The 27964-nt window shown below is 62.8% G+C and overlaps 1 protein-coding gene across 1 annotated transcript in view; it reads left to right on the top strand.

Annotated features, from left to right (window-relative positions):
* Positions 1-27964, top strand: part of SLIT1 (slit guidance ligand 1) — a 154388-nt gene that overhangs the window by 96770 nt on the left and 29654 nt on the right. Inside the window, exons 5-15 of the mRNA XM_077822884.1 lie at positions 4033-4104; positions 5093-5164; positions 5970-6041; positions 6566-6729; positions 7069-7216; positions 21028-21099; positions 23287-23358; positions 25711-25782; positions 25947-26090; positions 26617-26780; positions 27366-27389. Coding sequence (XP_077679010.1) covers positions 4033-4104; positions 5093-5164; positions 5970-6041; positions 6566-6729; positions 7069-7216; positions 21028-21099; positions 23287-23358; positions 25711-25782; positions 25947-26090; positions 26617-26780; positions 27366-27389 — 1076 coding nt within the window. The remainder of the gene's footprint in view (positions 1-4032; positions 4105-5092; positions 5165-5969; positions 6042-6565; positions 6730-7068; positions 7217-21027; positions 21100-23286; positions 23359-25710; positions 25783-25946; positions 26091-26616; positions 26781-27365; positions 27390-27964) is intronic.

Below are 27964 nucleotides of genomic sequence, written 5' to 3'. Positions count from 1 at the left end.
TGGCAAAGCAGCCGGGGGCACACGAGCCATCCCGGGGAGAGACTGCAGCCCCTCCCTGCCAGAGTCTCGCTGGGAGGTTTCGCTGCCCGCCCAGCCAGCGCCGGGGTTAGCCGGATGTTCAGGGCAATGAATTGTCACAGCTCCCTGGTGGCCAGAGCAGGGAGGCTGCTGCTCTCCTTCCCAGACAGCTGCCGGCCAAGCGCCCTTCCAAGGCAAGTCTGCTGGAAGGGTTATTTAGCACACGTGTCACAGCAGCGCCCGGGGGCCCGCTCAGGATCAGGCCTCATCGCGCACAGACCCCCCGGAATTACAGACTTGCCACAGACTCAAGGCGGGCGGGCAGGGGAGGGAGGTGCCGATGGGCGCACGTTTTCAGGGGGCGGGTTTCTCCAGTGGGGTTCACAGGCAGGGTCAGGCCATTTGCTGGCGTTTCATACTTTGGATTCCTTCGGCATGGGCACATCGCAGGGGGCTGAGACGTCAGACGTCAGTCTCGGGTGTCAGCCTTTGAGCAAACGCTTGCGGTGGCCTGGAACGGCTGAGTGCCGACGCGCTCAGCACAGTGCTGACAGGGCCCACTAGGAGGCGATACGCTGTGGCTGGGCCAGTCGGAGCTTGGAGACAGGGCGTGCTAAGGACACAGCGACTGTCTCTGGAGGTCAAAGAGAAGGCGGGAAGGGGTGTGAATAGAGCTGGGTGGGAAGTGATATTTTTTGTGCAAAAAATGCATTTGAAACAAAACATTTTTTTCTTCCTCAAATAACTGAAAACTTTGGGAAAGAAATTAAATCAGGGAAGAAAAGGAAACCAGCAAGGAACAAGCCCTTTCATTTACAATAAAAGGCCCACTTTTCCTCACGCGATTCCCGCGGGGGAAGTGTTTGTGGGGCGTGCTGTGCTGGACTCTGGAGGGGTCTGCAGTGTCTCTGGTCTGGGGCTCCGTATTACCCTGACTCCTCATTCGTCAGTATTCCCCAGGGCGCAAAGGCTGAAGGAACTGGGTATGTTTAGCTTGGAAGAGAAGTGATTGCAGGGGAACATGAGAGCCTTCGAACACTTGAAAGGCTGCTGTCAAAAAGAGGGAGACAGGTCATTCTCTCTTGCCACAGAGGGCATGACGAGGCAACTCGCTCGAACTCCAGCACAGCAGATTTAGATTCAATCTCAGGAAAAGCTTCCCACCTGCAAGAGCAGTAGGACAGTGGAACAGACGCGTGGGGACTTCACAAGCTATCTGGCTTGGATGGATTAGACCCAATAACTCCTGCATCTTAGCAGGGGGTTAGACGAGGTGAGCCCTGTGATCCTGTCTACACCCATGGCTCTGTCGTTTAGTGGACCGAGGGCTGTAGGTGAAAGAGACGAGGGCCCCCCCCCCAGATCCCCGGGCTCTTCTTTGGGGGGACCAGGTAATTTACCCAGGTTTGTCCCCACAGCTCCAGGACAGCCTGTCAGCGCCACCCCCTGGGCAGAACATGAACTGCAGGTCAGCGCTCACAGAGCTAGAAGGCCCTTTAAAACCCCACCTGTGCCCGTGGCCGGTTAGTGCGAGGCCCAGGGCCCGGCTCTCCAAAGGGCTCCGATGTGTCAAAAGAGCTTTTTCCTCTGACTTCCCTGCCGCTGCCCCGGCACCCTGCCCGCCCCGTGTGTGTCCCTGAGAGCTGCTCGCGGCCAGCCAAGGGCTCGCTGGGCCTGCGGGCGCCTCCCTGCAGACAGAGCCCTGAACACCCGGCTGCTCTGGGGCAGGGGCCCCTCTGCTCTGGCCCCATGTCCCCCACGCTGGATTTGCCCCCTTGTGCACCCTGGATTGGCTCTCGGAGCTGAAGGCCAATCTTCCCCCCTGCATCACTGCTGGGGGACCGAGGCAGCCTGCCCCTCTCTCCTTGGGAGACCTGCTGCCTCCTAGTCCCAGGGAAGCTGTGCCTGGCAAGGCCCTTTGCAAATTCAACCTCAGGGCAGGACCATCGTTCCTGTTGTACTGATGGGGAAACTGAGGCAGAGCCCCTTTCCCTCAACGCACAGCCTGGATGATTGGCGACATCCCAGGAGGGGCGGGTGCTGATCCTGGGTCACATGGCCTAGGGACAGTGCAGGCCAATCAGGCTCCTGTTCGAGTTGGTTTTCTTAACGTGTCCCATCCAGATCCATTCGGACATGCCCTGCCCCGGCTCCATGCAGCTCCACCTCGCCCTTAGCCATCCCGGACCAGCGTTCATCCTGGCCGCGAGCCCGGGGCGGCTGCAGGCGCCCCTGATCCTCCATCCCCTGGTTCCCTGGGAGGCCAGGTCAGAGTCTTCTGTGGAAACAACTTTCCAAGTCACTGGCTGCTCAGGGCCTGGGCCCAGCCCCACTGGCTCTTCCTGACCTACAGCGGGGTTGTCTGTCTGTCCATCTCCGCCTGGCTGACTCGGGAGCAGCAGAGAGCTTTACAGCCGCTCGGAGGGAGCTAGCGCTCTATGTTGGGGCTGGTGAGATCAGTGCCCTAAGGGGCTTAGCAGCCGTAATGCCCCCTCTCCCGATTTCTTTTGGGAGCTGCTCCCCTCCAGATGGTTGGGCTGGGAGTGGCTGCTGGGGCCACAGGCCCTTCCTGGCTGCAAGGAAGCTGCTCCACAGTCTTTGGTTTGGATTTAAAGCGCTGCCTGCCGGGGGGTGCCATTCCCAGTCCCCAGGGGTCAGGACTGCGGGAGGAGTGAAGTCTCCCTGTGATCCCCCTGGGTGTCTCTGCCTCTCACTGGCTCTCAGCCGGTCAGTGCTGCCCGGCCCACGCCAGATCTGTGGTTCAGAGACAAGCCTGGGAGAATTCAGTTCCCATTAGCGTGACCAGGTGGTGTCCATGTGCTCTGGAATCTGGATCCCATTGCGCGGGATGGCTCTTGGCCAGCCTCCTGCTGAGGGCTGCCCATGGCTCTGCCCACGTGTTCCTGGTGCCCCTGCCAGCCAGGACAGAGCAGCTCCTGCCCTGGGGCCATTCGCTGGTGTCTGCACTGAGCCCTGAATGGGCTTTGGTGCATATGGGATTGAGCCAGAGCCCAGGGGACTCTCAGCCAGCCAGTAAAACAGAAGGTTTATTAGACGACAGGGACATGGTCTAACACAGAGCTTGTAGGTGCAGAGAACAGGACCCCTCAGCTGGGTCCATTTTGGGGGGGCAGTGAGCCAGACAACCACGTCTGCCCTTCACTCCATGTCCCAGCCAGCCCCAAACTGAAAATCCCTCCAGCCCCTCCTCCTCTGGGCTTTGTCCCTTTCCTGGGCCAGGAGGTCACCGGATTCCTTTGTTCTCCAAACCTTTAGCTCTCACCTTGCAGGGGGAAGGGCCCAGGCCATCAGTGGCCAGGAAACAGGGTGTCGGCCATTCTCTGTGTCCAGACCCCTGCACACACCTGCCCTCCAGGGCTCTGCAAGGATCATACATCCTTACCGCACCCACTAGATACTTAAGAACTGCCTAGGGGAAACTGAGGCACCCCCACACTATTCAGAGGAAACATTAAGAACAGTCCCGCTTCGTCACACAGGGTTACCTGCAGCGACCCCCCATCAGCGTAGGTGGATCCCACCCTGGAGCACTGCAGTGTAGATGTAGCGCAAGAGACAGGAGCCAGGTGGAGGGACGAATTCTGCCACCTGCCTGCCAGTGCCCACCCCAGGCCTTCGGGCAGTGTAATGGCAGAATTAACCTACCTCACTGCAGCGTAGCCCGGCCCGGAGAGTCCTGGGGGAGCCCCTGTGTCAGTCCGGGGGTCACACGGGAAGTCCCAAATTCCCCGAGCCCCCTAAAGCAGGAGGAGATACTCTGGGGTGTGCTAGGCAGGTCCTGGGGTCGCAGGCCCCAGCTATCACACTGATCGCTAATGCTGAATGCTGCCCGCTAGGAAGGCGCTGTCCCTGCCCCATGGCCTGGCGATAGCAGCCGTGGGCACTGAGCTGACCCGACGCGTCCCGGTTCCCCCGGCGCCTGCCCCACTCTCAGGGAGGGGACGTTGCTTTCAGGGCTTCGCTGATTTCACCGCCCACGTTTTGTTTCCCCAGGGACCTGAGCGAGAACCTCCTCCAGGCCGTGCCGAGGAAAGCCTTCCGCGGAGCCACCGACCTGAAGAACCTGTGAGTGGCCGTGGTCCAGCCCCCTCTGGCCTGGCTCCTCTTCCCCTCCGGGATGGGCCACGGAACTGGGCCAGGGGCTCCCCGGTGCTTTGCTCCAGGATCACGCACGCTGGGGGTGCTGGAGCGTGGGGAGTCCAGCTGGGGAAGGGCGGGTCTCTGGATGCAGACAGCTGTGAGTCCCTGGGGCGTCCCGTGCTCTGCTGCTCCCCAGGGATGCAGACGGCCGAGCGCTGCACCACCCGGCCCTTCCCATCCTCTGCAGTGGAAGTGCACGGGGCAGCAGGACGCCCCAGCAGCCTGCCCCCCTCTGCCTGCTGTGACCGATGGCACACGGTGCCGGGCAGCGAGGGGCAGGATGATCCACCAAGCGTGGCAACGAGGGGGGCTCAGCCCGGGAGAGCCACATCTCCATGGCACGGGGGCGGCCCCTGGGCAAAGCCCCGGGCTCACAGCCAGGAGGCATGGTGGTGCCCAGGGTCCCCAGCCCTGCCCTGGGGCACACCTGGGGCAATATCTGCTTAGTTCAGGCCAGGAGGGGGCCCCATGGGGGCAGATATTGCGTAAGCCTCCCACACAGCTCTGCCAGCGCCCCTCACTCCCAACCCGCAGCCCCTGCTGTGGCTGTTCTGGCTCCCCCCAGCTCGGCCGGTGCCCCTCACTCCCAACCCGCAGCCCCTGCTGTGGCTGTTCTGGGCTCCCCCCAGCTCAGCCGGTGCCCCTCACTCCCAACCCGCAGCCCCTGCTGTGGCTGTTCTGGGCTCCCCCCAGCTCAGCCGGTGCCCCTCACTCCCAACCCGCAGCCCCTGCTGTGGCTGTTCTGGGCTCACCCCAGCTCGGCCGGTGCCCCTCACTCCCAACCCGCAGCCCCTGCTGTGGCTGTTCTGGGCCCTGGCATTCCTCTGCCCAGCTCACGGCGCCGGCCCGGCCTGCAGACTGTCCTGGGGCCTGGAGTCTGTTCGGCAAAGCTGGGTCCCCTTTTCTTGTGCAGGCAGCTGGACAAGAACCAGATCAGCTGTATCGAGGACGGGGCCTTCCGCGCGCTGCGGAGCCTGGAGGTTCTGTAAGTGGGGCGGGCATGGGGCATGGGGCACGGGATTCGGAGCCGTGAGTTCGGCTGTCCTGGGGGGGAGGGGGGCTCCCACCTGCCTGGCCTCCAGGCGCCAGCTCCGGGAACAGGCTGTCTGGGGGTGGCCAGCCTGGCCAAGCCTTGCTGAGCAAACCGGGGCTCAGCCCAAGCCCCAGTCGCCAGCAGCACAGAGCTGGGGAGGGGGGGGATCAGCCCCAAGTGCGGGCAGCAGGGGGCACGGAGCTGGGGGGGGTCGGGAACTCCCTGGCCCTGGGCACACAGCCCGTGTGGGCCCTGCCCCAGCGCCTGCCCCCTCCCCGGCCCCCTGCACTCGCCCAAGAGCCTCTCAGAGCCAGAGCCAAGTGGCTCCTCCTAGCCACTCGGACCCGTCTGTGCGTCTGTCTGTTCGCCTGGGGGGTCCCCACTGGGAGGGGGGCTCTGGCTGGTCTGTCCCGGTGGGGGGACATGTGGGGGGGGTCTCTGGCTGGGCTGTCCCGGCGGGGGAGACACGTGGGGGGGTCTCTGGCTGGGCTGTCCCGGCGGGGGGACACGTGGGGGGGGGCTCTGGCTGGTCTGTCCCAGCGGGGGGACACGTGGGGGGGGGGCGAGCTCTGGCTGGTCTGTCCCAGCGGGGGGACACGTGGGGGGGGGGGAGCTCTGGCTGGTCTGTCCTGGCGGGGGGACACTTGGGGTGGGGCTCTGGCTGGTCTGTCCCAGCGGGGGAGACACGTGGGGGGGGCTCTGGCTGGTCTGTCCCAGCCAGCGGGGGGCCCTGACCCATCTCCGTTGCCTCCTGCAGGACACTGAATAACAACAACATCAGCGCCATCCCCGTGTCCAGCTTCAACCACATGCCCAGACTCCGGACCTTGTGAGTACGGGGGGGGCTGGGGGGATGGGTGCGGGGGCTGGAGCAGGGTGCACAGTGGGGGGCTGAGGGCCATTGAACCAGGCTGTAACCCCTGGATATGGTGGAACCCAGTCAAGCCAGGGGGCACTGCAGCCCCCCCGCACTCCCGCACCCCTAATCCCAGCACCTGTGGGGGCAGGTGGTCCCGGGGGATGGGTGGAGGGCAGGGCCCCGGGCTGGGCTGGACACGGGGGTGGGGGAAACTGGCCAGGGGGGACGTGCTGCTGCCTCCAACCCAGCGCGTTGCAGAAGGTTTTGGCCCCCCCTTTGTTCCCATGCTCTGGTGCTGCCTGCCGCAGCTCAGCCATTGCCCCTCCCGGGGTCCCCGCGCGCCCCTGGAGCTGGGGCCGTGGGCTCTGGGGGGCTGGGCTGTGGGTGCTTGGGAGGCCCGGCTGGGGGCTCCGCAGGAGCTGGCAGCCCAGGGACGGGCGGCTGGGGACGTCCCCGCGGGGAGACCCCGACACTGACCCTCTGCCCTTCCCCAGCCGCCTCCACTCCAACCAGCTGTTCTGCGACTGCCACCTGGGCTGGCTCGCGGGGTGGCTGCAGCAGCGCCCCGCCATCGGGCTCTTCACGCAGTGCGCCGGGCCCCCCCCCCTCCGCGGCGCCAGCCTGCCCGAGCTCCGGAAACACGACTTCAGCTGCTCAGGTCAGGGGCGGCTGTGGCCCTGGGGGCCTGCCAGGGCGGGGGGGTCTGGGCTGCGGGGGCTCTGCCTGGGCGGGGGGTCTGGCCTGTGGGGGGCCTGCCTGGGCGGGGGGTCTGGCCTGCGGGGGGCTCTGCCTGGACGGGGGGGTCTGGGCTGCGGGGGGGGCTCTGCCTGGGGGGAGGGAGCTGCTCTGGGCTGCCGGGGGGCTGGTGCCCTGGGGGGTGAGGTCAGGGTGATGCCGCGTCTCCGCCCGGCCCAGCACCAACCGCGCCCTCGAGCTCCCTGCCCCTGCCCAGGCCATGTCCCCGTCTCACTCGGCCGCTGCTCTGCTTCCCCGGCAGGACAAACGGACGCCTCCCACGCCCAGGTCTGCAGCCTCTCGTCCGGCTCCTGCCCCGCCATGTGCACCTGCAGCAACAGCGTGGTGGACTGCCGCGGCAAGGGGCTGACGGCCATCCCCGCCAACCTGCCCGAGGGCATGACAGAGATGTGAGTGCACCAGTGCCCCCCGCCGGACCCCCCGCAGCCCACGGGACACAGGGCGCAGCAGCTGGGCCCAGCCCCACCCCCAGGGGACAGGGCCGGGGACGGCTCTGCAGGGCCGGGTGGGGCCGAGGGAGCAGACCCGCCTGTGTTCGCCGGGCGCCGGTGTCACGGAGTGTGGGGGAGTCCAGGCCCTGCACCCCTCTTCCTGGGATCCACTGAGACTCTCAGCCAGCCAGTAAAACAGAAGGTTTATTGGACCACAGGAACACAGTCCAAAACAGAGCTTGTGGGTACACCCAGGACCCCTCAGTCAAGTCCTTCTGGGGGAGCAGGGAGCTTAGACCCCAGCCCTGGGGTTCCCTGTTTTCCTCCACCCAGCCCTGAACTGAAACCAAACCCCCACCCCGCAGGCTCCCTCCTGCAGCCTCTGTTCACATTCCCGGGCAGGGGTGTTACCTCCCCCTCCTGGCTCAGGTGACAGGCTCTCAGGTCTCCCACCCCCAGGGCACATTCCCAGGTCAACACTCCCCCCTCCCTGCTGCCTCACGTCCTCACATCTCTCCCCCCTTCGAGACTGAACTGAGCGGGGTCACTCTGACCAGTGACCTGGGGAAGTTCGGGGCCCCCTCTCCTGGACAACACATCCGCTATCAGGTTGGCACTTCCCTTCACGTGGACCACGTCCATGTCGTAATCCTGCAGGAGCAGGCTCCATCTCAGGAGCTTGGCGTTGGCTCCTTTCATCTGGTGCAGCCCGGTCAGGGGAGAGGGGTCGGTGTACACGGTGAAGTGTCGCCCAAAGAGATAGGGCTCTAGTTTCTTGAGGGCCCACACCATGGCCAGTCACTGCTTCTCGATGGCCGCGTAGTGTTGCTCCCGGGGTAGCAACTTCTTGCTCAGGTACATGATGGGGTGTCTCTCCCCCTTTTCATCCTCCTGCATTAACACCGCCCCCAGTCCCATGTCTGAGGCGTCGGTGAACACCACAAAGGGCTTGTCAAAGTCTGGGTTTGCCAGAACTGGGCCACTGACCAGAGCCTCCTTCAGCGCCCGGAAAGCCTCCTGGCACTGCTCGGTCCAGACCACCTTGTCTGGCTTCCCCTTCTTGCATAGCTCAGTGATGGGGGTGGCTATGGCACTAAAGTGGGGCACAAATCTTCGGTAGTATCCTGCCATCCCAATAAAGGCTTGGACCTGCTTTTTGGTGTGGGGAGCAGGCCAGTCTCTGATCACCTCCACCTTGGCTGGTTCCGGCTTTAGGCGGCCGCTCCCCACCCGATGGCCCAGGTAAGATACTTCAGCCATCCCCACCTTGCACTTCTCCGCTTTTATGGTCAGCCCAGCCCCCTGGAGTCGGTCCAGCACTTGTCTAACCTGGGACACGTGGTCCTCCCAGGTCTGGCTAAAGACACAGATGTCATCAATATACGCCACGGCAAAACTCTCCATCCCCCTCAGGAGCTGGTCCACTAGGCGCTGGAAGGTGGCCGGCGCTCCCTTGAGGCCGAAAGGCAGGGTCAGGAACTCGTAGAGCCCCAGAGGGGTGATAAAGGCCGATTTCAGCCGGGCATCTGCATCCAGCGGCACTTGCCAGTAGCCCTTTGTAAGGTCCATGGTGGTAAGGTACCGAGCTCCTCCCAGCTTGTCTAGGAGCTCATCTGGCCTGGGCATGGGGTAGGCATCAGATACAGTGATGGCATTGAGCATCCGGTAGTCCACACAGAACCTGACCGACCCATCCTTTTTGGGGACCAGCACCACCGGCGAGGCCCAAGGGCTGGCCGATGGCTGGATCACCCCCAAGGCCAGCATGTCCCGGACCTCTCTTTCCAGGTCCTGAGCAGTTTTCCCTGTGACTCGGAAGGGGGAGCATCTTATCAGCGGGTGCGACCCTGTCTGCACCCGGTGGACAGTCAGATTAGTGCGTCCAGGCTGGTTGGAAAACAGCTGTCGGTACAGATGCAGCACCCCCCTGATCTCAGCTTGCTGGGCAGGGGTTAGCTGATGCGAGAGGGGAATTGTTTCCAGGGGGGAACCAGCTCTGGTCCCAGGGAATAGATCTACTAAAGGGTCATCTCCCTGCTCCTCCCACTGTCCACACACGGCCAACACCACATTCCCCCTGGCATAATATGGCTTCATCATATTCACATGGTACACCCGGCGGTGGTGCGCCCGGTTCGACAGCTCCACCACATAGTTTACCTCATTGAGCTGCTTGACGACCTTGAAAGGGCCCTCCCAGGCGGCCTGTAGTTTGTTCTTTCTCACGGGGATGAGAACCATCACCTGATCCCCGGTGGCGTAGGCATGGGCCCGCGCCGTGCGGTCATACCAGACCTTCTGCTTCTTCTGGGCTCTGGTCAGATTCTCCCTGGCCAGGCCCATGAGTTCAGCCAGTCTCTCTCGGAAGATCAGGACATACTCCACCACTGACTCTCCATCGGGGGTGGCCTTCCCCTCCCACTCGTCTCTCATCAGGTCCAGGGGGCCCCTCACCCTCCTGCCATATAACAGTTCGAAAGGCGAAAATCCGGTAGACTCCTGGGGCACCTCCCTGTACGCGAACAGCAGGTGAGGTAAGTACTTGTCCCAATCCTGCAGGTGCTGGTTCATAAAGGTTTTCAGCATCATCTTTAGCGTCCCGTTAAATCTCTCCACCAGCCCATTGGACTGGGGGTGATAAGCTGAGGCCCAGTTGTGCCGGACCCCACATTTCTCCCACAAGCGCCAGAGCAGGGCTGACATGAAGTTGGAGCCTTGGTCTGTCAAGACTTCCTTGGGGAACCCCACTCAGCTGAAAATGGTCAGGAGCGCATCTGCCATGGTGTCTGCTTCAATGGAAGCTAAGGGCACTGCCTCGGGGTAGCGGGTGGCAAAATCTATCACCACCAGAATGTATTTCTTCCCCAACCGGGTCATCTTGCTGAGAGGCCCCACGATGTCCATGGCCACCTTCTGGAAAGGCTCCTCTATGATGGGCAAAGGTCTCAAAGCCGCTTTCCCCTTGTCCCGGGCCTTCCCCACCCTCTGACAGGGGTCACAGGATCGGCAATACTGCCGGACAGTGGTAAAGACCCCGGGCCAGTAAAAGTTCTGTAGCAACCTCTGCCGGGTGCGCCGGATTCCCTGGTGCCCTGCGAGGGGGATGTCATGGGCCAGGTACAGGAGCTTGCGGTGATACTTCTGGGGGACCACCAGCTGCCTCCTGATCCCACAGGACTCCACTTCCCCGGGGGAGCCCATTCTCGGTACAGGAACCCCTTCTCCCACAGGAACCTCTCCTGGCAGCCTCTCCTCATGGTCCGTCCCACACCGAGGTCAGCCAGGTCCCTGAGCTTCCGCAAGGAGGGATCTTTCCTCAACTCGGCCTGGAACTCAGCGGCTGGGGAAGGGATGGGGCCCGGCTCCCCCTCAGTGGCCAGGTCTGAGGCCTCCGCCTCTCTGAGCCGTGCCCCTCGGCCCTCCCTCCCCACCAGGGAAGAGTCCTGCACCTCCGGTGTGGTACCCTCCCCGAGGTCGGGGTGCAGTGCCCCTCGCCGGCTCTGGCTACGGGTCACAACCAGGGTGGTCTGGGGCTTGCTTGGCCAGTCCTCTAGGTCTCCCCCCATCAAAACTTCAGTGGGCAAATGGTGGTGTACCCCCACATCCTTGGGGCCCTCCTTGGCCCCCCATTTCAGATGTACCCTTGCCACGGGCACCTTGAATGGGGTCCCGCCCACCCCCGTCAGGGTCAGGTAGGTGTTGGGCACCACCCAATCTGGGGCCACCACCTCGGGCCGGGCCAGCGTCACCTCCGCGCCCATATCCCAGTATCCATTGACCTTCCTCCCATCCACCTCCAGGGGAACAAGGCACTCGCTCCGGAGGGACAGCCCCGCGCCCACCCTGTAAACCGAGCACCCTGAGTCCAGAGCCTCCAGCCCTCTGGCGGAGCTGGCCTGGGGTACTCTTCCCTCCTGAGCAGGTGGTAAACTGGTAGCCCCCCTTGCCTGGGTCGTCTGCCCCTCGTCCAGCTGAGTCCCTACCCAGTTAACCCTGGGTAGGTTGAGTCTGCTCCGTTTGTCCCTGAGGCCGGGGCACTGGGTCCGTACGTGGCCTCTCTGGCCACAATGATAGCAGCTCAGGTCACGTTGGTCCCCTTGAGCGGGTCGGAGGGGCCCGACACTAGGCGTTCCCCTTTGGAGGGGGTTCTCCCTATTTCCCCGCTGGGAGGCCCCATGGTGACTCTCTCTCTGCATCGGGGGGGACCTGTTCTTTTGGGACTCCTCCCGGCTACCCCCTGACCGACTGTTCACAAACTCGTCGGCCAGCTGCCCTGCGTGCTGGGGGTTCTCGAGCTTTTTGTCCACCAGCCACAGCCTCAGGTCGGAAGGGCACTGTTCATACAGTTGCTCCAGTATGATTAGGGCAAGCAGGTCCTCTTTAGCTCGGGCCCCAGCTGTCCACTTGCGGGCATATCCCTGCATCCGGTTGACCCGTTGTAGGTAGGTGACCTCAGGCGTTTTACGCTGACTCTGGAACCTTCTCCGGGACATCTCGGGGGTCAGCCCAAACTCACAGAGCAGGGCCTGTTTGAACAGTTCGTAGTCCCCTGCCTCTGGCCCTGTCATTCGACTGTACACCTCCATGGCTTTGGGTCCAGTCAGGGGGTGAGGAACTGGACCCTGTCTGCAGGGTCAACCCTGTGCATCTCGCAGGCATTCTCAAAGGCCGTCAGGAAGCTATCTATGTCCTCCCCCTCCTTCCGCTGGGCCAGGAAGCACTTATCAAAGCTCCTTGCAGTCTTGGGTCCCCCCTCACTCACCGCAGCCGGGGCCCCACTGCTCCTCAGTCTGGCCAGCTCCATGTCATGCTGTCTTTGTTTCTCCTTCTCCTGACGCTCCCTCTCCTTCTCCTGACGCTCATGTTGACGTTGTTTCTCCTCATGCTGACGTTGTTTTTCATGATCCTCCAGCTCCCCCATTTTCATCTCCCTCTCCCATTCCAGCCACATCCGCTCCAGGGATGGGGAGCTCCGCCGGGAGGATCCCCTGCCGGCTGCCGGGGTTAGGGTGCCCTCGGTATTCGCTGGGCTTCCCCCAACCCCTCCCCCAGGCCTAGGTAGGAAGGGTCTCGGGACGTCCTCGGCAGCAGTCTGACCCCTCCCAGCCCGGTCAGGCCCCAGGGCCCACGCTGCGTCTGCCGGGCAGCTTCCCTCAGGGACAGGGATCGGGTCATCCAAGCGATCCCCCTCCTCCAACTGGGCAATCAGCTGTTCCTTGGTGGACCTCCCGATGCGCAGCCCCCTCTGCCTGCACAGCTCCACCAGGTCGCTCTTCAGGCGTTTAGCGTACATCTCCCTGCTGGCCACTCGCAGGCCGGGCAGCTTTCCACGGTTTCCAGGAAGAACCCCTAGGGTGCCAGTCCTTCTTGAGGTCACCGACTCTTTGCCAGGGTCGAGCTGCAGACTCCTCCGCCCCTGGGACCGCTCGCTGCAATCCCCCGGGGGACCCTGTTACTGCAAAAGTCCTTCTCTCTGGTCACACACTCCCAGGGGTTAACCGCCCCCTGGAAGACTCTTCAGCACGCCTGGTCCCCGTCAATCCCCCTTCGTTTTACTGTTCCCCAGTCACTTACTGCAGGAAGCGCCGTTCACGGGGTGCAGTAAATCCCACCTCTGCCACCAGTTGTCATGGAGTGTGGGGGAGTCCAGGCCCTGCACCCCTCTTCCTGGGATTCACTGCGACTCTCAGCCAGCCAGTAAAACAGAAGGTTTATTGGACAACAGGAACACAGTCCAAAACAGAGCTTGTGGGTACACCCAGGACCCCTCAGTCAAGTCCTTCTGGGGGAGCAGGGAGCTTGGACCCCAGCCCTGGGGTTCCCTGTGTTCCTCCACCCAGCCCCAAACTGAAACTAAACCCCCACAGCAGGTTCCCTCCTGCAGCCTGTCTTCACATTCCTGGGCAGAGGTGTCACACACACACACACACACACACCCCCCCCCACACACCCCCCCCCCGGCTCAGGTCTCCCATCCCCAGGGCACATTCCAGGTCAACACCCCCCCCTCCCTGCTGCGTCACATCGTCACAGCCGGGCATCCTGCTCGCCCAGGGAGCCCCCGGCAGACACCGACCTGGCGTCAGCGCACAACAGGCCGGCTCCCGATGGCGGCCAGGGCCATGCCAGGCGTGTCACATCTCGCGTGTGGCCCCTGCCTGCCGCCTGGGAAAGGAGTCGCTCTTCAGGGCAGCCCTTGGCAGCAGGAGGGTGGTGCCGCTAGCCAGGCTGGAGCCGGCCCTTGGACAAACCCGTTGCCCCGGTGTAACGAGGCTGGTTCTGGCGGGACCCCACTGAGAGTGCCAATTCAGGACAAACTGCTCAGAGCAGGGCAGTCACAGCCCCATGCTGGGGTTTCTGTGCACACCGAGGCAAACCAAACCAGCCAGACAGAGAGGACTTTGGTGTCACCCCACTGGCTAACCACAAGTCACACAAGCAATTCCCCCTGGACACTCCAGTTTCCCAGTCTCACCACCAGTGCCCCTCGTTATGGGACAGATGGTTATGAAAACCAGTACCCCAGTAAAAGAAAAAAGGTTCCCTCGATCCCAAAGGACCAAGCCCCAGACCCAGGTGTGATGTTATGAGTGTAATATAATATCTCATTGAAAGGTGACAGGGCCAGAACGAGTTAATGAACTCCCAGACTGACCTGACCCCGGGCCCGCGAACTTTAAAGCCTGGTTAGGAAGAGATGGAAATGAAGAGAGCTGTGAAATGCAGCCGGCATGGTGAGAGAGAGAAGGGGAGCTGTGTGCTCAGGGCTTGTGATGTCAGCAAACGAGGCTTGGCTATGGCTATGGCTTTGATTCAAAGATCAAAAAAGGAGGATTAACATTTAGGAAGACACTTGAGTGACATAGTATTGTTGTCTATGTGCCTCTTTGAAGGCTGTGGTAACCTGTGTCTGAACTGTTAATGGATAAATGACCCTGTGCTAATTGCCAGGGTGTTTGGTAGAAGGAAAGTGAAGCCGATTGTCTTCTCAGGCCAAGAGGCTGCTGGAAATGTATAAAAACCTTGGGACACGATCCTTCTTCATCTCAGATCTGCTTTGGGTTTCAAGAAGGGGAAACCCTGAGCCATGAGGATTGAGATCCCCAGTCGCTGACTGGAGTCACCCTGAATACGAACACTGGACTGTAACCTGTGGACTGTTTCTAAAAGGACTTTTGGCCACTACACACTCACCATCTCTGCCATGTACCTGGACCTCAAGAACTGAACTCAAGTCTGTCTGTATATTGATCTTTCAGCCAACTCTCTCTCTTTTCTATTTATTTTTAAATAAATGTTAGTTTAGTTAACAAGAATTGGCTCTAGCGTGTATTTTGGGTAAGATCTAAGTTATCATTGGACCTGGGAGTGTGGCGGATCCTTTGGGGTTGGAGAATCTTTTCTTTTATAGGATGAGATAAGATGTTCGGTAACCATCCTCGTATCTGACAGGTGTGTCTGGAGGGGGGCCTGAGGCTGGCACTTTAAGGGCACTGCGTCGTGTGGATGTCTGAGTACCCGGGGAGGTGATACAGAGGCTGGTTTGGGCTGGTTTGATAACTCTAAGTATTGGAATATCCACCAGCGTGTGGGGTTTGTCTGCCCCGTTTGTTTGCAGTTCACCCCGACTGAGTGACCTCAGCTGGCTCCCACAGGCAGCACCATCACCCCAGGTCAATGTACAAATCAGATCTTACCCACAAATCACGCTGTTGCCAAACCTTTAGCATCTAAAATCTAAAGGTTTATTCAGAAAAGGAAAAGGATAGACGCGAGAGCTAGAAGTGGTGAAATGGAATCAATGACACACAGCAATGGCAAAGTTCTTGGTTCAGGCTTGCAGCAGTGATGGAATAAGCTGCAGGTTCAAATCAAGTCTCTGGAGAACATCCCCAGCTGGGGTGGGTCTTTCAGTCCTTGGTTCAGAGCTTCAGTGCAGCAAAGTCCCTCCAGAGGTCAGAAGCAGGATTGAAGACCAGATGGAGGAGCTGCAGCAGGTTTTTATAGTCTCTTGCCATGTGGTCTTTCTTTCTTTGTCCCAAGGACAAGCTGCCCATCCCACGGCCTGGAAACACCTCAGAGTTCTGTCCATAGGCAGGTCCCTGCACACCTTGCTGAGTCGCAAGGCCTGTCTGCCTTCTCTCAATGGGTCAGTCGTGTAGCTGATGGTCCTTAATGGGCCATCAAGCAGGCTAGGCAGAGCTGACACCAACTTGTCTGGGGTGTCCCTGTGACGAAGTGGGACTGTTCTTAATGTTTCCTCTGAATGTTGTGGGGTGCCTCAGTTTCCCCTATGCAGTTCTTAAGTATCTAGGTGGTGGGGTAAGGGTGTATGATCCTTGCAGAGCCCTAGAGGGCAGATGTGTGCAGGGGTCTGGACACAGAGAATGGCCGACACCCTGTTTCCTGGCCACTGATGGCCTGGGCCCTTCCCCCACTGCAAGGTGAGAGCTAAAGGGTTGGAGAACAAAGGAATCCGGTGACCTCCTGGCCCAGGAAAGGAACAAAGCCCAGAGGAGGAGGGGCTGGAGGGAGTTTCAGTTTGGGGCTTGCTGGGACATGGAGTGAAGTGCAGACGTGGTTGTCTGGCTCACTGCCCCCAAAATGGACCCAGCTGAGAGGTCCCGTTCTCTGCACCTGCAAGCTCTGTTTTAGACCATGTTCCTGTCGTCTAATAAACCTTCTGTTTTACTGGCTGGCTGAGAGTCACGTCTGACTGCGAAGTTGGGGTGCAGGACCCTCTGGCTTCCCCAGGAGCCCCGCCTGAGCGGACTCGCTGTGGGAAGCGCACGGAGGGGCAGAGGATGCTGAATGCGCCGAGGTCAGACCCAGGAAGGTGGAGCCGTGTGAGCTGTGTGTCCTGAAGACAGGCTGCTCACAGAAAGGCGACTGCCCCAGAGTCCTGACTGGCTTCATGGGGAGCAGTTCCAGAGCATCGCCCAGGGACTCCGTGACAACTGGTGGCAGAGATGGGATGTACTGCACCCCGTGGATGGCGCTTCCTGCAGTAAGTGACTGGGGAGCAGTAACACAAAGGGGGATTGCCGAGGACCAGGAGTGCTGAAGGCTCAGAGAGGAGCGGTTTCGGGGGGGCGGTTAACCCCTGGGAGTGTGTGACCAGCGAGAAGGACTGTGCAGTAATGGGGTCCCCCTGGGGATTGCAGCGAGCAGTCCAAGGGGCGGAGGAGTCTGCAGCTCGACCCTGGCAAAGAGGTGGTGACCTCGAGAAGGGCTGGCACACTAGGGGTTCTCCCTGGAAACCGTGGGGAGCTGAGAACACACGGGCCTGTGAGTCCACAACAACTTGGGAGGAGCGGAGTGATGGCCTGTCACCGTCTCCTTAAGAAGGACATTGTAACCCTGTGCAGAAAGAGAGGGTTGAGCGTTGGAAAGTTCACCAAAGCAGAGTTAATCGTGCAGCTGGAGGAGGATTACCGCTCTAAGGAACAGATTCCTGACCCCAAATGGGGCTATAGCAGGATCTGGGAGCAGCTGGAGTGGTAGCCAGGCATCGCCAAGACTCCTGTCCCCGACCAGACGAGGGTCTTCACGATCGGGTTCCCCATCGGGGGATCGGAGACGGACGGGATTGGAGCTGAGTCTGAGAGAGCAAGAGGACTGTGAGAGACAGCGAGAGCCCGAGAAAGAGCTGCAGAAGCAGCAGCAGGATGAACTGGCGGGGGGGAGCGGAGAGGCCTAGGGGACCTCCCCGGGGTGAGTGGGGATAGACCCCGGGGGGCCAGTTCCACAGGGAACCTCGAGACTAAATTGCTGCCCCTGGTTAAGGAGGGGGGGATGTGGATGCCACCTCACTGCCTTTGAGCAGGCTGGGGATTTGAACCAAGGGGACCCTGCGGAAAAGCCCCGGTGTCTAGCTCCCTTGCTGGGTCCCAAGGCCATAGACTCCATCAGCCAGATGGGTGGGGAGGTGGACAGGCTCCCACTCCTGACCCCAGCCTATCTGTCTGTGTGGAGTTTCCTGGGGTCAGGCCCCTCGGACCCCCAGTGGGAGCGGAAGGTGATGGTCAATGGGGAGACATTCCTGGGGTGGCAAGATCCTGGGACAGAGAGAACTGGTGTCAGGCCCTGGGTGGTGCAGCCTCAGATGCTGAGGGCCTGTGTGAGCTGGGTGAGGGTCCCAGGGACGAAGCCCCTCGACCTGCCTATGGCCCAGATCCCGGTGCAGACCCAGGAGGGGTCGGGCTGGCTGGTCGTTGGGGTTCTTCAGGACACCAGCTGCGAGACCCTGTTGTGGGGCGACTGTGTCTCTTTGGGACAGGATCCAGGCCCTGTTCCTGTAACTGCCAGGGGTTTGAATTTGAATCCAGGGAACCAATCGGCGGAGAGGGAAATGGTCAGTGAAAATGCAGATGACCTGGCTGGCAGCAGGGAGGAGCCGCTAGGCTCAGGCTACCTGCCTGCCTGTAACCAGACCCCTGGGGCTGGGTGGGACAGAGAGATGCTCCCTGCCCCTTGCACACCAGAGTGGGGACTCTCACTGGCTCTGATGCATTGAGGAAAGCAGTGGCCTGCCCCCACTGGGACAGCAAGGGCAGTGCTGAGCAAAGTGGGAGCTGAGACCCCAGCTGAGTGGGGGGAGACACAGGCAGGGCAGGGGATCTGTGGGGAGTGGCAAGGTGCTTGGTAAAGAAAGTTTGGATGAGCCTAGGCAGCCTTGTTATCTGGTGGCTTTGTCCAGTCAGCAGAGTGGGAAGGCGAGGAGAGTGGAAGATGAGAGTCCCTGGACCTTACCTGTTAGCTGGGTGGAGAATTGGGACAGTGAAGGAAATGTGTCTGTGTCTGTCAGGGGTATTGACTTGCCTATGGAGGGAGCTACCCCGATCTCCAAGCAGTTGTCTATGACCAGCCTTGTGTGCTGGGACAAGGGGAAAGAGATCCCAAGCTGGGTGTCTGTGAAAGGAGAAAGTGTGTCCAGCTCGTCTTTGTCTGTGGAGCAGACAGAAGGTGCCTTGCAGCCTGTGATGGTTGAGGGTCGTGCAGTTGTCTCAGAGTTGGTTCTGGATTCAGCTAAAGCCCAGGAAGGGAAGGGTCCTAAGTTTGGGTCTGCTCGGGAGAATGGCCCTGTAACTAGATCGCATCCAGTTAGGGTCTATGTAAAATCCCAGAGAGCAGACAATTCTGGTGCTTGTATTTTGCCTGTTGCTAGTGTGTTGTTGGAAAGGGTGCAGCAACTCTGTCTAATCAGGGTGAGATCCTAGCCAGGGCACAAGGAGAGCATGAAGGTGATGTGATTGTGTTACCTACTGAGGGTGTGGAAACCTGTCGCAAGAAGGAAAAGATTCCTGAACTTGTGTGTGGCAAAGGGAAGGAGAATGTTTCTAACCTTTTATCTAGGAAGTCTGTAAGTTTGCCTGAAAGGGGATTGTGTAGGAATCCGCCTGATGGGCCAGAGGTGATTCTGGATGTAAGGGAGACCCAGAAAGAGTCTGTTGTTGCTCAGGAAAGTGTTCCCCTAGAGCAAGCCCTAGGTAAAGAGGGTAAGAGCAGAATTTCTGGGAGGGGTGAATGGTTGCATAGAAAAGCCCTTGGGAAAGGAATCCTCATGGAGTCTTTGCAAGCAGTTTACTGCAACTGAAGGGTGTGAAAATGATTTAATCAAGAAAGTTTCAGTTCCTCACAGCCAGAAATTTTCTGTTGTGAATGGATCCACTGACTTTCCTGTTGAAGGATCCAGCGTGGATAGCTTTGAGAAGGTCTCAGATGAAGTGAAAGCTGTTAAGAAAGTTAAACAGTCCTATAACCAAGTGGCTGTGTTTGGCCAGCTTGTTGGGGAGCAGACCCAATCCCAGTTTGACCCCCTGGGGTTTTGGGGTGGCTAAAGGGCACAGGCTGCAGAAACCTTCCCACATGCGGCCTGCTAGTGCTATCGACCACCCCTGACCTAAGGGAGGGCGTGAAACTGGAAGGACCTGGTGTAACTCCTACCAAGGAATGGGAGAGATGCTGGGGCATCCATGGGAACGTTGGTGGCTTCGAACTTCCCCAGGTCACCGGGTAAAGTGACCCCGCTCAGTTCGATCTTGAAGGGGGGAGAGATGTGATGAAGTGGGACTGTTCTTAATGTTTCCTCCGAATATTGTGGGGGTGCCTCAGTTTCCCCTAGGCAGTTCTTAAGTATCTAGGGGGTGGGATAAGGGTGTATGATCATTGCAGAGCCCTAGAGGGCAGGTGTGTGCAGGGGTCTGGACACAGAGAATGGCCAACACCCTGTTTCCTGGCAACTGATGGCCTGGGCCCTTCCCCCCCTGCAAGGTGAGAGCTAAAGGGTTGGAGAACAAAGGAATCCGGTGACCTCCTGGCCTGGGAAAGGGACAAAGCCCAGAGGAGGAGGGGCTGGAGGGAGTTTCAGTTTGGGGCTGGCTGGGACATGGAGTGAAGGGCAGACGTGGTTGTCTGGCTCACTGCCCCCAAAATGGACCCAGCTGAGAGGTCCCGTTCTCTGCACCTACAAGCTCTGTTTTAGACCATGTTCCTGTCGTCTAATAAACCTTCTGTTTTACTGGCTGGCTGAGAGTCACGTCTGACTGCGGAGTTGGGGGGCAGGACCCTCTGGCTTCCCCAGGAGCCCCGCCTGAGCGGACTCGCTGGGGGAAGCGCACGGAGGGGCAGAGGATGCTGAATGCTTATGACTTATGAGGAGAGGCTGAGGGAGCTGGGATTGTTTAGCCTGCAGAAGAGAAGAATGAGGGGGGATTTGATAGCTGCTTTCAACTACCTGAAAGGGGGTTCCAAAGAGGATGGCTCTAGACTGTTCTCAATGGTAGCAGATGACAGAACGAGGAGTAATGGTCTCAAGTTGCAGTGGGGGAGGTTTAGATTGGATATTAGGAAAAACTTTTTCACTAAGAGGGTGGTGAAACACTGGAATGCGTTGCCTAGGGAGGTGGTGGAATCTCCTTCCTTGGAAGTTTTTAAGGTCAGGCTTGACAAAGCCCTGGCTGGGATGATTTAACTGGGAATTGGTCCTGCTTCAAGCAGGGGGTTGGACTAGATGACCTTCAGGGGTCCCTTCCAACCCTGATATTCTATGATTCTATGATGATTCTATGATTCTATGAGGTCAGACCCAGGAAGGTGGAGCCGGGGGAGCTGTGTGTCCTGCAGACAGGCTGCTCACAGGAAGGCGACTGCCCCAGAGTCCTGACTGGCTTCATGGGGAGCAGTTCCAGAGCATCTCCCAGGGACTCCATGACAGTCCCCCAGAAGCAGAGCATAAGTTTGAACTACAGACATACAGAGCCAATATTCATAACTTCAACTACAGAATGATACACGCACACAGATTGCATAATCCTAACCAGCAAACCATCACCTCGTCTTAGACTCCTCATTTGACCCCCTTTATACAAGATTTGGTGCCACTACAGGACTTTGGTTGCAACGATGATCTATACAGATTATGTCAATAACATCACACCCAGTTTCCCGACAACCCCCACCCCCCCGGGGGGCAGTGGCCCTGCTCACCTGTTCCCCCAGGACTTCGCCCAAACTGTAACTAGAGCGAATCTCCATCGGGAACTCCAGCTGAGCCAGCCCAGGGCAAATCTGCGCCGCGGAGAGCACCCCTGCAGGGAGAGGTGGGGCTGGGGCAGCTCCCCCCACAGCCAGCACCCCCCTGTGCTCCCCACAGCGCCCCCTGCAGGGAGAGGTGGTGCTCCCCACAGCGCCCCCTGCAGGGAGAGGCCAGGCTGCAGTAGGCAGCCAGCAGGACGGGCGGGTTTGGTTCATTTTCTGTCTCCCCACAGACGCCTGGAGCTGAACGGGATCAGATCTGTCCCCCCTGGGGCCTTCTCGCCCTACAAGAAGCTGCGGCGGATGTAAGTGCCCCGAGCCTGACCCTGGGCGTGCCCGGAACTGCCCCCGTGCCTCTGCCCCATTGCCCCCAGCGCCTGCCCCGCGTCCCTGCTGCCGCCTCTGGAGTCTCAGCCCGTGAGGAGCCCAAGGGGCTCTGGTCCTGTCCTGGGTGCCCTGTGGTCTCTCAGCTCCCCACCCAGTGGAGTCCCCGCCATAGCGGGCAGGGCGGGGCCCCCGGCACTGGGCCCCTCTGCCCCAGGCTCACGCAGCAGGTCCCAATGGGGCTTAGGGCGCCTGTGGGGCGAAACCAGCCCTCCGAGCCGCCCACAGCAATTCCGGGCCCCAGGGCAGAACAGTCCATGGGCCCCTAGAAGGGGCCACCTGACATCGGGCGGGGCTGCAGCTGTGCTGGCTGGTGCCTGGAGCGGCCCTGGCTGGCTGCGCTCCTGGGCGCGCTCTTCCAGCACAGCCAGGGCTTCCACGTGCCCGCTCGGCTGCCCGCGCTGGCAGGAGTGCCAGGACAGCCGTCCCCCTGGGCCCCCGAACCTGCAGGAGGTTTCTAGCCGGTAAGGGGTGCTGGGAAGACGTGGGGCCACCGGACGGCCCCATGGCAGCAGCTCCAACACCCGCCCACAGAGCCCCGCCAGAGGACATGGCTGGGGGGCAGGGCTGTGCCTCGAGGGCCATTCATTCTTAACAGCACAATCCCTATGCTAACAACCTTAAAGGAAGCCTTCGTTAGCATGTGCCCGGCTGTTTTACCTTGGTCAGGGCCACGTCAAAGGCACAGGGGCTGGTAAAGGCAGGCTGGCAGAAGCTTAGTTTGGACATAAGGGAGGCACTGATACTGTGTTACCGGCAAGTGGGGTGACTGTCCTCCCTAGCCTTCTTTCCTTCAATGTGGGGGGCTGCTGGACCCTCAATGACACCTGGAGGTACAGGTGGCCCCAGGGGCCCAGAGCATCATTTTACACCTGCCCCTGTTAAATTGTAGACAGGTAACGGGGGTGTCAGAGGGGACGGGGAGAGCGTGGGGACCTGGGGCTGGGCAGGGTCACATGGAGGGTCACGTGCCCCCCCTTGTGTCCCTCCCATGAGTGCAGTACTGGCAAGAAATTATTTCTACTTGCACCACTGGCCGCCGGTACCACCCCGCACGCCTAGGAGGCCTGTGGCCCAGCCGGGCAATTTAAAACGGCCCCACTGCCGAGTTCCCTCGAATGTTTCCCAGCTGTGTGTGGAATGAATTTTGTTACGTGCCCCAATATGGAGGTGAGGTGGGACACGACCCTGTGTGACACATCACCTCCGTATTCGTGCACATAACAAAATCCATGTGGTGGGGGTGAGGCCGAGGGGTTTGGGGTGCGGGAGGGGGCTCAGGGCCAGGGCAGAGGGTTGGGTGCAGGGGATGAGGACTCCAGCTGGGGATGCGGGCTCTGGGGTGGAGCCAGGGATGAGGGGTTTGGGGTGCAGGCTGCCCTAGGGCTACGGCAGGAGAGAAGACACCACCCCCCCGCCCCAGCTCTCTCTCCCCGCAGCAGGGCTGGGGCTGGGTTCGGGCCTGGGGAGGGGCGCCCCCACCACACCAGAGTTCGGGTATCCCAGCTGTGTCCAGGCTGGGCCGGGCTAGGTGGGGTCTGGGGGAGGGGTACCCCCAGCTGCGGCGGGTCCCTGGGTGGATTCCCTGAGCACCTGCACAGTGGTAACTAGGCTGTTGCATGGCCGTGCCACTTCCAGGGACCTCCCCGGGCCCTTTTACATCGCCCAGGCCCCTGGGCAATTCCCCCTTTGCCCCCATCGCTGGCCTGCCAGCCCTAAGGTCTGGGACTCGCAACCGGCCAGCTCACAAGAGCAACAGCTGAAGCTTCTGCCTCCTGACCCACCCCCAGCCCCACTCCTGCGAGCCCATCCGCCAGCCCATCACCCTCCCCTCAGGGCACCTGCCACGGCCCCATAACCCCTGTCATCCCTGCAGCGCCCATGGCCCCAAGACTCCCATCTTCTGCCCAGGGCGGCTAGCCATCCCACAACCTTGTCCCTCCCCGCCCGGTGGAGGGCGACTGGGCAAAGACTTGGCCCCTCCATGGGGTGCTGTGGGGAGCAGTGGGATTCTGGGCCCCCCAGGGCTGCAGCTGGGCGGGGCTGGTGTGGCGGACGGGGGCTGGGGAGGGAAGACAACGCTGGGCATTTCCCCTTTTGCCTTGCAGAGACCTGAGCAACAACCAGATCTCGGAGATCGCACGTGACGCCTTCCAGGGGCTGCGCTCGCTGAACTCCCTGTGAGTCCCCGGGCTCCCCGGGCCGCCCCCGGCCAAGGGCTTCGCCACCTCCAGAGCCCCGGGAATCACGACCTCCAGCCTCACTGATCGTCACACGGTCCCTGGGAGCCGCTACGGAGCCACGCTGCCCTGGGCCCCTGCCACGCCGCCAAGGCCCCTCACTCCCGACCCACAGCCCTGGGCCCCCGCCGCTCCGCCAACGCCCCTCACTCCCGACCCGCAGCCCCAGCCCTGGGCCCCCGCCGCTCCGCCAACGCCCCTCACTCCCGACCCGCAGCCCCAGCCCTGGGCCCCCACCGCGTCGCCAACGCCCCTCACTCCCGACCCGCAGCCCCAGCCCTGGGCCCCCACCGCGCCGCCAACGCCCCTCACTCCCGACCCGCAGCCCCAGCCCTGGGCCCCTGCCGTTCCGCCAACGCCCCTCACTCCCGACCCGCAGCCCCAGCCCTGGGCCCCCACCGCGCCGCCAACGCCCCTCACTCCCGACCCGCAGCCCCAGCCCTGGGCCCCCGCCGCTCCGCCAACGCCCCTCACTCCCGACCCACAGCCCTGGGCCCCCACCACGCCGCCAACGCCCCTCACTCCCGACCTGCAGCCCTGGGCCCCCGCCGCTCCGCCAACGCCCCTCACTCCCGACCCGCAGCCCCAGCCCTGGGCCCCTGCCGTTCCGCCAACGCCCCTCACTCCCGACCCGCAGCCCCAGCCCTGGGCCCCCACCGCGCCGCCAACGCCCCTCACTCCCGACCCGCAGCCCCAGCCCTGGGCCCCCGCCGCTCCGCCAACGCCCCTCACTCCCGACCCACAGCCCTGGGCCCCCACCACGCCGCCAACGCCCCTCACTCCCGACCTGCAGCCCTGGGCCCCCGCCGCTCCGCCAACGCCCCTCACTCCCGACCCGCAGCCCCAGCCCTGGGCCCCTGCCGTTCCGCCAACGCCCCTCACTCCCGACCCGCAGCCCCAGCCCTGGGCCCCCACCGCGTCGCCAACGCCCCTCACTCCCGACCCGCAGCCCTAGCCCTGGGCCCCCGCCGCTCCGCCAACGCCCCTCACTCCCGACCCGCAGCCCCAGCCCTGGGCCCCCGCCGCTCCGCCAAGGCCCCTCACTCCCGACCCACAGCCCTGGGCCCCCACCACGCCGCCAACGCCCCTCACTCCCGACCCGCAGCCCCAGCCCTGGGCCCCCGCCGCTCCGCCAACGCCCCTCACTCCCGACCCGCAGCCCCAGCCCTGGGCCCCCACCGCGTCGCCAACGCCCCTCACTCCCGACCCGCAGCCCCAGCCCTGGGCCCCCGCCGCTCCGCCAAGGCCCCTCACTCCCGACCCACAGCCCTGGGCCCCCACCACGCCGCCAACGCCCCTCACTCCCGACCCGCAGCCCCAGCCCTGGGCCCCCGCCGCTCCGCCAACGCCCCTCACTCCCGACCCGCAGCCCCAGCCCTGGGCCCCCACCGCGTCGCCAACGCCCCTCACTCCCGACCCGCAGCCCCAGCCCTGGGCCCCCGCCGCTCCGCCAAGGCCCCTCACTCCCGACCCACAGCCCTGGGCCCCCACCACGCCGCCAACGCCCCTCACTCCCGACCCGCAGCCCCAGCCCTGGGCCCCCGCCGCTCCGCCAACGCCCCTCACTCCCGACCCGCAGCCCCAGCCCTGGGCCCCCGCCGCTCCGCCAAGGCCCCTCACTCCCGACCCACAGCCCTGGGCCCCCACCACGCCGCCAACGCCCCTCACTCCCGACCTGCAGCCCTGGGCCCCCGCCGCTCCGCCAACGCCCCTCACTCCCGACCCGCAGCCCCAGCCCTGGGCCCCCGCCGCTCCGCCAACGCCCCTCACTCCCGACCCGCAGCCCCAGCCCTGGGCCCCCGCCGCGCCGCCAAGGCCCCTCACTCCCGACCCACAGCCCTGGGCCCCCGCCGCTCCACCAACGCCCCTCACTCCCGACCCGCAGCCCCAGCCCTGGGCCCCCGCCGCGCTGCCAAGGCCCCTCACTCCCGACCCGCAGCCCCAGCCCTGGGCCCCCGCCGCTCCGCCAACGCCCCTCACTCCCGACCCGCAGCCCCAGCCCTGGGCCCCCACCGCGTCGCCAACGCCCCTCACTCCCGACCCGCGGCCCCTCGGCTGAGGGTAGCCCGTCACACTGGGAGGTGGGTCTGGATTGGAGGCGGAGGTAAGATCCCTGGCCAGGACCAAGGCTTGGGGCCCCAGCAACGTGGGGTGGCCCGTGCTGGGGGTCGGCAAAGCTGGGGGCTGCGGGGCTCCTGGCTGGGGTCCTGTGGGGATCCCTGTTCGCTGGGCCGGGGGCTCAGGCCGATGCCCACGGGTCTGCGTGCGAGCGACGGGCTCTGTCTTTTCCAGTGTGCTGTATGGGAACAAGATCACAGACCTGCCCAGGGGCGTCTTCGGGGGACTCCACGCGCTCCAGCTGCTGTAAGGACGCGGCGGCTCGGGCAGGGGCTGGGGTCTGCCCGGCTCTGCTCTCGGGAGCCCGGAGTGCCAGCCCCGATGTCTGCGGTGCCCCCCCGGGCTGGCCCCGGCAGGGCCCAGAGCAGGGCCGGCCTGCGTCTCTGTTTGACGTCTCCCTGCCCCCCCAGGCTCATCAACGCCAACAAGATCAGCTGCCTCCGTGCTGACACCTTCGGGGACCTGCAGAGCCTCTCGCTGCTCTCGCTGTACGACAACAAGCTGCAGGGCCTGGCCAAGGGCACCTTCGCCCCCCTGCGGGCCATCCAGACGCTGTGAGTGCCAGGCAGCGCCCGCCCCGCCCAGCCACCAACTCCCGGGCTCGGGGGGATTCCTGCCCTACCCTGCGTGGCCCACGTGGGGCAGGCTCTGGTCCAGGAGGTGCAGCCTCGGGGGTGGGCAAAGGGGCCTTCATGCCCTCGGATCCTGGGCTGCCCCGGGGCTGAGAGGGGAATAAAACCCTGGAACCGGGTAAGTCAGTGGAACCTGGGGGGTCCCAGCACCACGTGCTGCAGGCCCCCCAGCAGGGCTCGGTGGGGCAGCATGGAGGGCTAGCTGGGGCTGGGGGTCATGAGCTGCTCTGCAGGCCCCAGGGCAGTGCAGAGGGGCCAGGCCGGGGGTTGCTGTGATTTACCCACAGAGTCCCTAGAGCCCTGTTGGGGTTGACGCTCCCCGCCTGGGCCCAGCTGCGAGCCAGGGCCCTGCCCATGTGGGGCCAGCACCCCCAGCTCAGGGCCTGGCCAGTAACGCTCAGTGCTGGGGCCAGCTTCACCCTCCTCCCCTCTGCATCCCCCCCGCCAGGCACCTGGCTCAGAACCCCTTCATCTGCGACTGCCACCTGCGGTGGCTGGCGGATTTCCTTCGCGCCAACCCCATTGAGACCAGCGGTGCCCGCTGCGCCAGCCCACGCCGCCTGGCCAACAAGCGCATCGGCCAGATCAAGAGCAAGAAGTTTCGCTGCTCAGGTGAGTCCATCTCCTCTGTCCAGGGCCCTCCCTGCCCCCTACCACTGCGGGACCCGGGGCTGGGGCACGGAGGCAATTAATCGGGGAGCTGCTGTTAGACCCCGGAAGGCAGCTGGGGTCCCTCCAGGATCTGGCCCCGTCAGTGAAGGGAGCGAGGGGCCGGTGCCCCCCGGGTGCTGAGCAGGCAGAGGGGTGAGCTGGGGCATGGAGCTTCTGCTCTGCCAGCCCCGGGCCCTTCCCTGGGGAACCAGAGCATCCGTCCTCCCCGCCGCTATCGTGGCCTTAACAGAGCCGTGGGGTGCTGGGCGCCGCAGACACCACGTCACGCCCTGCTCTGCAAGGGAGGAGGGGAAACTGAGGCAGGGAGATGGAGGGACTTGCCCAAGCTCAGCCGGTTGGTCAGTGGCAGAGCCGGGGCTCGAGCCCTGAGTGCCAGCCCACCAGAGCCTGTCTCACTGAGCGAACCGAGGGCGGGAAGGAGGAGATCTCGCCAGGCACCACTGGCTGTGCCCAGCTGTCCCCCTCCCCACGCGGGCCCCGGCGCCAGGCTGCCCCGCTAACGTGTTTGTGCCTTTCTCTCCGCAGCCAAGGAGCAGTACTTTATCCCAGGTAAGGACCGAGCAGAGCCCTGCGGGCGGGAGCCGGGGCTGAGGGGACGTGTCTGCCCAGGGACTGTCCATGGGCCTCTCTCGGAGGGGCTGTGGTTTGCCGTGTGACGTCCTGCAAGGTTCAGTCACTGGGTTCCCGGGTACCTGGGCTCTGAGTCGCTGGGTACAGTGCCCCGCAGGACTCGCATGGCCCGGCTCTCCGGCCTGGCACAGATATTGCCACCGGCTCCTGGCACCCTGGGGTCCGGCTCCAGAGGTGGGCGAATGGCCGTTTGCTAAGCAGTCAAAGGCCTAACCCAGCCTGGCCCACGCCCCACACAGCGCCACACACTGGCACAGGGCTGGTGCAGGGGCTGGGATGGAGGCTGAATGAGAGAAGAAAACCAGCCATGGCCCCTCCCCACGCCTGGCTGCCGGGCACTGCCTGGGCTTCTAGCAGAGAGCAGCTGGGGGCTGCGATCTCAACTCCCATGTGGGGCAGGGGTGGCCCTGAACCCCCCGGCCCGGGGGCTTGATCGCTGCAGGGAAATGGCATCTGCTCCTAAACCCCGGGGGAGCAGGAGGTGCAGCTCCATG

This window comes from Eretmochelys imbricata, chromosome 7 (genome assembly GCF_965152235.1).
Source record: "Eretmochelys imbricata isolate rEreImb1 chromosome 7, rEreImb1.hap1, whole genome shotgun sequence".
Lineage (NCBI taxonomy): Eukaryota > Metazoa > Chordata > Testudines > Cheloniidae > Eretmochelys > Eretmochelys imbricata.
The sequence above is the reverse complement of the archived record's forward strand: the minus strand, read 5'-3'. Positions and strand labels throughout refer to the sequence as shown.